This window comes from Python bivittatus, unplaced genomic scaffold (assembly GCF_059951505.1).
Source record: "Python bivittatus isolate LINGU-HERP-01145 unplaced genomic scaffold, Pbiv_v1 ctg000020_np1212, whole genome shotgun sequence".
Lineage (NCBI taxonomy): Eukaryota > Metazoa > Chordata > Lepidosauria > Squamata > Pythonidae > Python > Python bivittatus.
In genome coordinates, this window is record NW_028277030.1 from 119,189,074 (window position 1) to 119,201,767 (window position 12,694).

The following is a 12,694-nucleotide window of genomic DNA, read 5'->3' on the forward strand; positions in this document are numbered from 1 at the left end:
CACTTTCCCCTTGGGAAGATACCTTAAAATACTATGAAGCAGGATATAGTTTGAGATTCTCTACATCACACTTGTATCTCTCTACTAGAACATGACAAAGGCACCTGCTTCTCTTCACAGTGAATAAATTCATTTTTTTTCTTTTATTTCATTGCTGCTAATATCTCCCTGATTCTTTCTTATTCAAGGGACCTGAAACTGGACAATATTCTTTTGGATGCAGAAGGTCATTGCAAACTGGCTGACTTTGGAATGTGTAAGGAAGGAATCTTGAATGGAGTAACGACTACTACCTTTTGTGGAACACCAGACTACATAGCTCCAGAGGTATAATAGTATTCATCGAAGTGTATAGAACTTTATTTTTTATGATGTTAGTTTACTTAACCCTCTATGAAAAACTGAAACCAATTCTTTCCGTGCAATCCTATTCAGGATTGAGCATGCTGGTGACTGTAGGACATCACAACAGGAACTTGGTAGAAAATAGGATAAATGCATGCTTGTCATACACATTTTCTAGTACCATTCAGAAACCAACTCCATCTTGCGATACACATAAAACATAGGAAAAGCCCTGTTGAAGCAGAATGAAGGCCTATCTCTTCTAACATATTTTTTTCCTATAGTACCAGCCACAGTAAAGTCTACAAGCATGATGGGAGTTTAATAGCAGACTCCTGCCTCTGAAGACAGCAGTTATCCATCAGGATCAGTGGCTATTCAAAGTCTTACCTTACATGAATTTGCTAGCTTCCTTATGAGTAGAACTAGGTGATGATCATCATCAGATTTAACCATATCATGTGATAGGAAATTCTGTAGGTTAACTGTTTCCTAAGTGAAGAACTACTTTTTCTTTTCTGACGTAAATCTACTTGTATTCAGCTTCATTGATAGACACTTAGTGTATTATGAATATCCTGGAAGGGTAGAGTACCATTTTCATTGATAGATAATGGGCAACAGATGTGTCACATTGGAAACTTCTTCAAAGAATTTATAGTTGGTTTTAATCTAAGGTCCAAGTGTGCTTCTTCGTAACTGACTTTAAAAAATAATTTGATTCCTCCTCAAATAGTGGGCAATTTAAATTGTTCATTTTGTGCAATTTTTTGTCCATTTATTTCTCTCTGTCCTTCTCTTGATTTCCCCTAACAGATCCTCCAGGAATTAGAATATGGTCCTTCTGTAGACTGGTGGGCACTAGGGGTTCTCATGTATGAAATGATGGCTGGACAGCCTCCCTTTGAAGCTGATAATGAAGATGACCTCTTTGAGTCTATCCTACATGACGATGTCCTCTATCCAGTTTGGCTTAGCAAAGAAGCTGTCAGCATTTTGAAAGCTGTAAGATTATCTATTTGTCTATTTCCCTTCTTAAATTTGAATTTTCCTAGAACACTTGAGAAATAGCCACCGCTGGGAGTTCAACTACAGTTCAAAGTGCCACTGTCAGTATAAGGGGGTCTGGGATGAATTACACTTCTTGTGGGAAAGAGACAAAATGTTTGTGTTCTTTGCATCTGTATAACTGTATACATGCCTGCACTTGAGAATCATGTTTCAGGAAGAACCAAAAACGCAAGCAAACTGAAGTGCCTTATCAAGCTGAATACTTCAAATTGTATGGCTAGCTAAAATGAGGACAGAATTATGCAACTGAAGATGCAAGGCCCACACAGATGGGCCCCAATCCAAAAGATACTTAACACAATGACAGCCTTATCCATAACTATGCTGACTTAAAAGTCAACTGATTTCACTGGAAGATGATCCTGTGTTTCTGACCACTGCAACTTCTGGGCAAATGTCATTTAGAGTTTGTTGTTTAGCATTCAAAGAACATTCATAGCCTTTTGAGGGGAAAAAAAAGGTGACAAGATAAGGGTGAAGTTAGTTTCAGTACATTTCATATGTTTATTTAAGATGAGAGGGTTCTACAAGGGAATTATATTCAATGGATCAGTTTCTTGACCAAAAGTTAATTCCCAGTTAATTCCCTGAAATCGGTAATTAGATTACATACCAAATACTAATACTTGAATTCTCCAGAGGTTATAATAACCACATCTGTTTATCATAAAATATGCTTACCATAAGTAAACATTTTAAATGTCGCATTAATTTTTACACTAGATTACAGTTTTCACTATACATTGCTCAAAAACAAGTATCGTAACAACCATATATATAAACTTAATTATCTGCATATTGTTCCTTACATTGCCAAAATAACCCTGACTGTGCACAAGAGGGGCATATTAACAAGCAATAAGAACTTGACAAGAACTTAACAAGCAATAAGAATAAATCATTTGGGGCAACTCTCCCCAACGCAGCTAAAAAAGGGCTGGACATGGAATGGGAACTCCGATTGGGGATGGGATTGTAGCCACTTCAGTTTCTTGAGGTTTTGACTTTTGAATGTTTATGACCTGCTAATCCACATCCAGTTATTTTTTTTTAAAGTATAGTCAGGTGTGTTGCAAAACCTGACAACTGGGTGCAGAACCTGATGTTTCTACCTGAACATAAAGTCAGCTACTTTGAAGAAAGTTCCTATTTAGAACCCAGCAAAAGTCAGACAATCCAGTTTGCATGAGATGTTTCATGCAAACTGGCTGGTCTCTGAAAAGCTATGCCCATGGTATGGAGCACTGCCAGCCTGAGGAAGCTTGGAGGAGCTTATTGGGGGTGGAGTGTGTGTGCAACAGCATTTGAAGTAGCCTTAACTTTCCTTAATTGCAAGATAGGTGAGATCAGCCATCATAGTTGCTTAAATTTTGAAATAAGCCCTTCTCAGTCATTGTGAAATCCACTGACACATTCAAGAGAAAGAGATGAGCATGCTAGTTTCACCCTCCTCTTGCTGTCCTCCACATGCAGAGAGTGAATGCCTCGAGTGGTGAACCTCTCCTAACTATAGAGGTTCTCTGTGAGAGTGAAGACTCTGGGAAATCAGGATCCTCAGTAACATGGAGATCCACTGATAGAGGACAATCTCCTCTGTAGACCTTTACCTGATACATGTGGAAGTGATAAGACGAGGGTAAGACTAGCATGCTCATCCATATAGTCCTTTAAACACACATAGATTGTTACTGGATTTCTTACTCTGAAAGAGAGCTAATATGAGAACTTTTCCCACCTACCATGCAGATAGCTGTCTATAGCTTTTTACAATAACAAAAGTAAAACTTCTCTTGGGTGAGTTTTAGGCTTAGCTTAATGTTTGAAATTTGGGTTGTTCATCTTGTTCTTTAGCAATATGAAATTAACAGAAGAGCAGGAAAAACAGAGGAAATGGAGGGGCGTCTATGTACTTGACTGCCGAATATTAACAAGGGATTAGCTTTGGAACGCTTTGTTTCCTTACATTGTACTGCTAGATGAGGGCTTTGTTCTTCAGGCACTTTAAATCAGAATCCTGTTAAGATTTTTAAAAGTACTTTGAGTAGCTTTTGCAGAATGATCTTTGGGTTCTACTCAATTTTATTTATTGTATTGCAGTATTCTATTTCAATTTATTTATATTTTCTGGACAAAAATATCCAGCCTCAGAAATCAAGGATGCTTGAAAACATGGGGAGGATGGCAGGAACAATGGTGGGAAATCTGGAGTTTAATTTCTCTGAACTAAAGCTGATCTTCATTTATGGGTTGGCAGAGATCCTATTAATTTCTGAGGTTTTGTGAAGGACACAGTTCTGAATTTTTTAGAATGTTTAGACATCTTATGACTTTGGGGAATTCAAAATTCTTTTTATTTTTTTAATGCTTAAGATTAGATCCCTTGAAAATAAGAACAAAATGCGAAATAAAGGAGCCTTAGTTTGGTGGTGGAAATTATACTTTGCGTTCCAAAAACGTAGGTTCAATCTTCTTCTTCTCTAATTGAAGGAAATTTGTGTTACAGGGCTTTAGAGAGATCTTGCCAAGTGAGATGCATATGGTACCCTATCACCTTTCTTGCAGCTTCCAGAGCCCACTGAGATTGTACCACTGAAATTTGATGGCGAACAACCAAACATTAGTGTAATTTCCCATCAATTATTGGCAGGAAACTTTTTTTAAAAAAATTAAGAGTGTTAAGTCTGGATTGGTTTAACTCATCTAAAAAGTGGGAGGGGACCATAAAGCCCTCCAGAAGTGGGAAGAAAGGCTGAAAATCTTGGTCTCATTTTATCCAGTAATGTTACTGCACCAATACCCTTAGCTACTCACTTTTTTTAGAAAAAAGTTCAGTCCTCCCTTCTCCAAAATTGTCCATGTCAGTTTATATACTTGTAGTGTATATGAGTTTGTATCATCGTAATAAAAAACATTTTGAGATTTTTGCTCTTATCACTGAATACTTTAATTAAGGAATTGACCTCCCCGGGCCACAGTAAACTGCTTTATAGCATCCTATCCTAGATCCTTCAACATTATGCTCTGTATTGGCTTGCAGTTGCTTTCTAGGCTTTTCCAGCCTTGTCTGGAACTGAATGTGTTGACTGGCAGGTAATTTTCAGTAGGGCAGGGCACTCTTTGAACATGATTCTGCAAAAGTGCATTGGAGCAAATACAATCACAGCATCTCTCCACTATTCTTTCAAGCAGCCTGGCTTTTCTCAGCCTTGAGAAAAGCCTGAAAAAAGGATGCCACTGTTTTAAGGAGTCTGCCTTTAGTGCCATTTTTAAAGCATCAACATATTTGTTCATGCTCATACCAAAACCTGAAAAACATGTGTCTGATGTAATGAATAGTAGAGAGATGCTGCTCTTGTGCTGGGCCTGGTTTTTAGATATAGCATCTTTTTCTTGAAGATCTTTCTTTTAATGTAAATAAATATTTGCCAGATCAGATGGAGGCAGACAGGGATTGCACTCCCCTCTTTAAAATGTAGTTAGTGAATGGATCTGTTTGAACTTTGTTTAATGTTTAAAAGGCATGGTACGCTAAGACAGAACCAGACTCTCTATAGATATTTCTTCCACGCTCTAGCACTTCCTTATATTACCATGTCACATGTGAGTTTTGCTTTATCCCAGTCCCTACAGGAAGTGCTAGATGTAAGCATGCCATGTTCCCTCAGCCACGCAGCAAAATAATAATTTCAGTGTCCTGGCCCCTCCATGATCATTTGTTTGTTTGTTTCAAGGGGTTGATGAATGCTAGCCAGGCTTGTAGTTAGTGTTCATTCCTCCAAGGATTCTGCTGTTAAATCCTGCTTCTCTTCTATTGATGTCACTAACATAGCACCTTTTAAGTTTCAATCCTATTTTTAAGTCACACATTTTATACTGGTTAAAATGTACTTGTGTTAACTGTTCTTTTCCTTTACAATACCTGTTGATGTTTCTCTGGTTCTATTGTGGTTTCTGTTTTCAGGTCTTCATACCCTTCTTCTTGAACCTTTAATTTCATCTGTTTTGTGTCAGCATGCCATTTGTTACACCCAGGTATACCTCTGCCCCAGTTTTAGATGATGCAGTTTACTCTTTTGTGAGTTTGGATTTCAGCTTGGATTTCATCATGTCATCTCAAAGAAAACACAAGACAGTGCATGTTTTATTCTGATGGTCCTGCTCCACTTTTGTCTGTTCCTTTGCTTTAGGGCTGTCAACTGTTTGCATTTTCAGTGGTCAGACAATATGTTCTCTATGAACCCATTCATAAACAGTGGTAAAAATGGTAATTTCCAGCTTGGAAATATTTAGTGCAGTGTTTCTCAACCTTGGCAGCTTTCAGATGTGTGGACTTCAACTCCCAGAATTCCCCAGCCAGCAAGGAATTCCCCAAGGCTGGCTGGAGAATTCTGGGAGTTGAAGTCCACACATCTGAAAGCTGCCAAGGTTGAGAAACACTGATTTAGTGGATCTGCCAGTTCTTGTTGCCCGTAATTGCACAACATTTGGTTCATGGTCTGACCTATTATAATAGCCATATGAATTCTTTTTTCTGACTCCTTTGTATATTAAAATTTTACTCCTTATTTTGTACATGAATATAACTGCAACAAACAAGTGCTGTGAAACATAATATGTGATTTAAGTACATGGTAATCTGATTTGAGATTTGCTGTGGGCTATCACCGTATAATGTTTTGAAATGGTCTACCTCAGTCTGATGAAGACTACTCCAGCTACCATAGAATAACAACAGGAAGTTCAATACTGTATTGAGTTAGGAAAGGTATCAGAAAGACTAATGCAAATAGAATATTTTGTAAGATGTTTCTGTTTTTCCCAGAGTTTGGTGGTAAGGTGCATGCTGTCTTGATGTACCTTACCACCTTATTATACAATTTTCCACTATGTAACTGAAGCTGGTTATTTGTTTTCCATGCAGTTCATGACAAAAAACCCAAATAAGCGTCTGGGCTGTGTGGCATCTCAGAATGGTGAAGATGCCATTAAACAGCATCCATTTTTCAAAGAAATTGACTGGGTTCTTCTAGAACAAAGGAAAATCAAGCCACCCTTCAAACCTCGGATTGTAAGTATTGATCTGAGTTGTGCAAGAGAACTTGGCTGAACATACATTAAAAACTGGTTGATTACCTTTATGATAGTACGGCTGCAAAAGTGCAATAGAACTGATATAAAGTGGTCAAATTTATGCCATACCAAAGAGAGTCAGGTAATTGGTTTCCTTAGAGGTATGTGTCATACTTGTTAATGAAGCACTGAATGTGGAAATGATCAAAGGTTATGATATCCTGTTTTTGAAAGTAAATCACAGAAAATATTGCCATTATTGCTTGATAACCTTAGTATCTAAAACCATTGATTTTGTGTTATGGAGTGATAAGGTATCATGTTCTTCCACTTACTATATTGTCACTGAAAACACAGCCAAGGTAATCATGTATCACACATTAATCTAAACATGTGAAGGTACCCTCAGTATCCAAAAGTCATATTGGAATATATATTCGTCTATGTAATAAACCAATACCTGCATCAATTGGGAATCAAATTTATGATATGTCATACTCAGTTGCGTTTTGCTTAGATACTGGATCACTGTTGTTTGACTGAGATTCTTAAATAGTACTGCTAGTATTTCCGAATTCTAATTCTGTGAAAACAGAAGCTCAGGAAATTCTCTTTGCTATTTATTCCTTGCTCCTGATTCACTGGGGACTTGGTAGATGCTGTAGTGAAATCCAGTGTATGGTCTCTTCTCTTGCTGGAGATCCTAATACTGTTAATATATAGTACTGATGAAATGTATTTTATTACTTCTTCAAAAGAATATATTTTTCCAATGATAAGAATTCATCAAGAAATGTCCAATATAATTTTCCTTAAAAAATCCCCATTATTTATACTCTCGGGGTTTGTCTATGTATGATCATCAGATAAGAAATTACTTTCCTGGCTGAGCAAGTCATTCAGAATAATTCTCATAAATGGGTCTTTTTCATAGCACTTAATGTCAAGCCATACACATCTGAAAGGGTTCTCACTGACTGATGAAGAGTCATGAAATCTTGAGTGATGGGAAACCAGAACATGCACATTCAAGTGGGGCCTCCTTTCTGTTCTCTTACCACAATTTGAATTATTCTCACTCAGTCCTTCCCTCTATTGTATGTTATTTGTGTGTGTTTTGAACATTGAGGCTCTTTAATTCTAAGCAAATCTATTCATACCATATAAATGTCTGTCTGTTTTGAACTTTGTTTTTTCCCCCAATGTTGTCATACTGTTCACTAAAAGACTGACAAGAATTGAATATAGAGTAAACTCACTTGCATTTCCTCATATTGTTACCCTCTTTTCCTCTGAGGATGAAGTATGCCACTTGCTGGCTTTTATCTGTGCATTATTTTATTACTTCTTCTTCACAATTTCTCATTCTAAGCCAAATTAATAATAGTCAAATATAGCACTGACTTCAGACTTGCAGGAAAAGAGGGAAGAACTGGATAAATACAGATGTGTGTTGTGCTTCTGCTAATACTTTTGTTGCTTCTCCAGCTAATAGCTGAACTAAAATATAGAAGTTTTGTAGGCAATTAATTGCTTCCACTAAGTTTCCATCCTAAGTATGTAACACCAGTATGTAACTGGTTGGAGCTTCCACTGATCATCGCCATGACTTAGGGATACTTGTCCAGGCTGAAGTCTAGACCCTTGTGATGTTAAGGAGAATAATGAAGCGGGGAGGGAGCGAGTTCATATGCCAAAGGCACGTGCTCAGTGTTAAAGCTGAGCTACAGGAAGGTGAATATAGGTGCATATGCATTCATTACTGGGCTACTGAACCACAAAATGAATTTCAGAAAGCTGCAGTTGATTTCTTTGTAAAAATACTGAGCGGCTTTTATGAACTCAAAGTACCTGTTCATAGAGGAGGCTGCTCAGGGATCTATTGCTCCAATTTCCGCCTTCCAGTCAACAACCGCTGCTTGAGGTAATTGTCTGTTATGTTAGATTGTCATGTTCACTTTGTTATGGTATAAAATCACAACAGAATCTTGCCCAGCCCACAAAGAAATTTGCCTGTGGTATTTCTACCAGATTCAGCATTCCAAATTAATCTTCTGTCTGGAAATATATCCAGAGTATTAACTTTTTAACACTGTAAATAAGGACAACTCTACATCATTCTAATCTGATTAAGGATGGCCAGATCACTCTAATTTTGTGTGCATCACTTGTAAATATGTTCATTCCTAACCGCATTCCATTTTTGTTTCCTCATGAAACCCCAAAGGGTTTTTTTTAGAGATTTATGTATCTATTTAAATACACTTTATGTACTCCTTACCTTAATGTATGTATGTATGTATGTATGTATGTATGTATGTATGTATGTATGTATTGGTATTCCCAAGTAATTTAGAAAGAAGTTTGTCCCGTATTTTGTGAATTGATGGTTAAAGCAAAACACTGTATAGGAGCAGAAGCTTTATCATGAAAGCAAAACCTGAGCCTCCTTTCAGCTCTGAATATGGATAGCTTGGCCCAGTGAAATAAACTCCACAGGGAATTTGTAATACATTATATACACCTTCAGGCCTATGCAGTCTATGAGTTCTTTTTCTTTCCCCTTAATTAAGAAGAACTATTTATGTATGTATGTATGTATGTATATACAATGATTGATATAATTCCTCCTCCTGCTTCTCCTAAATCTCTTGATAGCATACAATAAAGTAAAAAGATATACAGGATTATACATTAAAATCAGTAAAGAATGGCCATCACATGGCCTCTAAATGAAGTAAATACTGTGTCATCTGCTTCCAGTTTAGCTGCACCTCCAGCTCCAATGGTCATTGAAGAAGCACAGAAATACTTTCTGAAAAGACAACAGGGAAGATTCCAGCCTACAGGGTGGGCTGATCCAAAGCAAGGGGGCTGTCATCAAGAAGGCCTGTTTTCTGACTCCCCTCTCCCTTAATATCTCATAGGGAAGGGATTCCCTACCCACTCAGCCTGGTCAGACAGTCCCAAAGCTAAGGATGGCATGAGCCATAAAGTGCTGTACAAGTGGTAACAAGCATCTTGAATTGGACCTGGAAGCCTACCAAATACCAATGCAATTTCTGCAAGATTGGTGTGATTCTGTTGTACTAGTATTGGGTGGGCAGCTCATGATGGACCAGTTGTAGCTTCTGACTGACTTCAAAGGCAAACTCGTGTAGAGCAGAATATGGTAATTCAAGTGTGACATGGCAAGGGTATCAGCTACTACTGCCAGAGTCACAATTGGCACATTAGCCAAAGCTAAGCAAAATCTCTTCTAGCCATCCATCTAGGAGCAGTGAGTCTAGAAGGAACCCCAAGTTGCAGATGTGCTCTTTCAGGAGTAGTGCCAACTATTCAAAGCTAAAGACGCCACCCTACCCAGAGCTAACTATGGAACTTGAAGATTTCTGAACAAACAGTACTTGGAATCCTCCCATCCTTGTTCCATGCAGCCCCTCAAAGCCTCCAGACACTGAGTCAGGACTTTAGTACATCTGCTAAGCTGGAGGTGGAAATATAAACCTGAATATTATCAGCGTACTGATAATACCTCACCCTGAACCAATGGATGATTTCTTTCAGCTGTTTCATACAGAAGTTAAACAAAATGGGAAAGAGGTCCAAGGGTTTTGCCCCTCATTCCCCACCAATACTGATTGAAACCCCAGCTCAGAAAGGAGTGGAACGATGGCAAAATACTGCCTCCAACTCCCAGCTTTCACATGTAGTCTAAAAAGGTATCATGTTCAGTGGTATTGAACCCCAAGAAATCAAGCAAGACAAGGACTCTCTTTCCTCATCTAAGTCCCTCCACATGCCATCTACAAGAATGACCAGTATTTTTTCTGTCGCATGCCCAGCCCTGAACCCTGCTGGAAGGGGTCCAAATAATGTGCTTCATCCAGGGCTTTCTGTAACTGTTAACCCTTCAGTTTTTCAACAGCCTTCCTTAGAGAGTCGGAGACTGGTTGATAGTTATCCAGAATAGGTAAGCCAAGGGTTGATGTCTTAAGGAGAGGGTACTCCACTACCTCTTTTAAGGCTGATGGCATCACCCTTCCTTCAAAGAAGCATTCTCAGTTGCCCAATCCCCAATTCCTAGTCCCCTCACTGGCAGCTTATGCAAGCCAGGAGGAGCAGAGGTCCAGCACCTAAGTCTGTCCATATAATCTACTGCTTAGCTAGAAAAAGAGTGAAAAGTACACGTGCTTTGTGCATGTGTGTTTGGGAAGAAAGGCAGAAGGAAGTGACCTCAGAGAGCAATCTCTTACCCAAAGTGCAGACACAGCGATAGGCAAAGGGGAGACAGACTAAATCCTTAATTCTGTAGCTACATCCAGCATGGCTAAAGCAGAGGATCGCAAAGCAGAAGTGATCATTAGGCTAGGCTACTTGTGTTGCAGAGACATTTTGAAGCCATGGGGAAATGTTGAAGGTCTGGTATCCTCCCCTCCCCCCCAGAAATGTATGCAGTGGTGATTGTGATTGGATAGGAAAGGAAAGGAGACCATCTGGCACATTCCCCTAAGTTGTCAGTTGGGCTGTACGTAAGCATGGCTGAACTGGAATCTTTGGTGGGCACAGAGATCTGGGCATTCTTTCAAGAGGAAGTAGCTTAGAGGCAATCTTGGAGCATCATCTTCACAGAAGAGGGAGAAAGGCTCTTAAGGTTGTTTGCGTAACTGAAAGAGAGGACAAGAGTAAGACATATTCAAGGGGGCTGTTTGGGTCTGGCAGAAAACCCAAGAGGAGAATTCCACTGAACTCCTTGAGGTAAAGACCGTTTGAAATAAGATCCAAGGAGAAACACTTCCTTACCAGATTTAAACTAATGAATGTTATTTTAAGAACATAACATCCCTTATTGTTAACTGAGTACATAAAATATGCAGAGCAATCCTGTCTGTGCCATTTGGAAGGGAAAGGTAGGGTTTATTAGAATTTACTTTCAAATAATCCTGCATAGGATTGCAGCCACAAAACCGTGGCTAGATTTCAGCACAATCCTATAAATGTCTGTTCAGAAGGAAGCCTTTTTCAGCAAAATGTTGCAGCTCACTAACATAGCGTAGTGTTTATAGACAGTGGCAACTTCAGGTTTTCAGCTGCAGGAAATCAATGTAAAGCCTCCCCAAATTACATCAGATGCTGCAACCAGAAGAGAATGCAATCTGCAGAAAAAAGGCTGCAACCCTCCATTGGTTTTGGACTGCAACTCTCAGAATTCCCAGCCAGCATCTCTTACTCCCAGTAGGGAAGTGCCTTTGGGGTATGAGCGCTGAATATGTCTACAGTTGTTTTTCCTAAATTGCTTCCCCATCCTTCCGCACTACACTTGCCATCACATCTCACGTGCTGGCTGGGAATAGTGGACATCTTATCAGGAAAATTCCAGGCTGGGAGGTTAATCTGCAGTGTGTGCATGAGTTATTATTTCCTCATTCTGCAAATGATCTTATATAAAAATATACATCCTTCTTTGTCTATGACATAATAAAAACTTGCCTTCTTTTTTTTTTTCTTACTTATTTCACAAGAGAAACATTGTAAAAGCATTTTTTCATAGTATACTTTCCCCATTTTTTTCAGTTTGAATTACTGGGAAAAGGTTGTCAGGAATTTTTTTTTTCTTCTTCCAAATAGGAGGCTTTGTATTTCTAGTATTCCTAATGTGATGATGTCAATGTCTAGCTTGGCTGGTTTTCCTGTTTGACCAATCATTTGTGGTGCACTGGTTGAATCCCCAGGCAGCACTCATCACAAATAATCTAGTTCAGGATTTGTACTAATTTATGCCTTTACACATTTACTTTTATGTGATTCATAGGAATCTTGAAGGTTGTGGTCCTAAAGTACCTGGAGGAAAAAGCTGCTCTAAGTGCTTGACAACCTTCATTCCTCCACCAACCTATTTTTGCAGTCCTAGTAAGGCAGCAAATCCTAAGAATATTAATTTCCTTGCTAAGCCAACATCTAATGTCTGCTTGAGAGTCATACAGCCTGTTCAAGACAGACAGCTTCAGTTTGTAAGCTTTATAAATAAATAAATAAAATCTAAGATGATATAAATACTGCTATCAGCAATTGATATGTTGGGGGTTGCTAAGTCTATTTCTCAGATATTTTATTTTCAGCATTGTAATGTTGGTAAAGCTGCTCTTGCTGCTTCCATATGCAGTCACTTTGTTGGGGGGGGGGGAACACCTCTTTTGAAGCATTTGCA

General features: G+C 38.6%; 1 protein-coding gene across 3 annotated transcripts in view; it reads left to right on the forward strand.

The window, feature by feature from the left end:
* The window catches only part of PRKCE (protein kinase C epsilon), a 321,985-nt gene that overhangs the window by 291,254 nt on the left and 18,037 nt on the right, over window positions 1–12,694 (forward strand). For all 3 annotated transcript variants that reach the window (XM_088147772.1, XM_088147775.1, XM_088147779.1), the window contains 3 exons: window positions 189–327; window positions 1,162–1,350; window positions 6,338–6,484. In XM_088147772.1, the coding sequence (XP_088003898.1) occupies window positions 189–327; window positions 1,162–1,350; window positions 6,338–6,484 (475 nt within the window). The remainder of the gene's footprint in view (window positions 1–188; window positions 328–1,161; window positions 1,351–6,337; window positions 6,485–12,694) is intronic.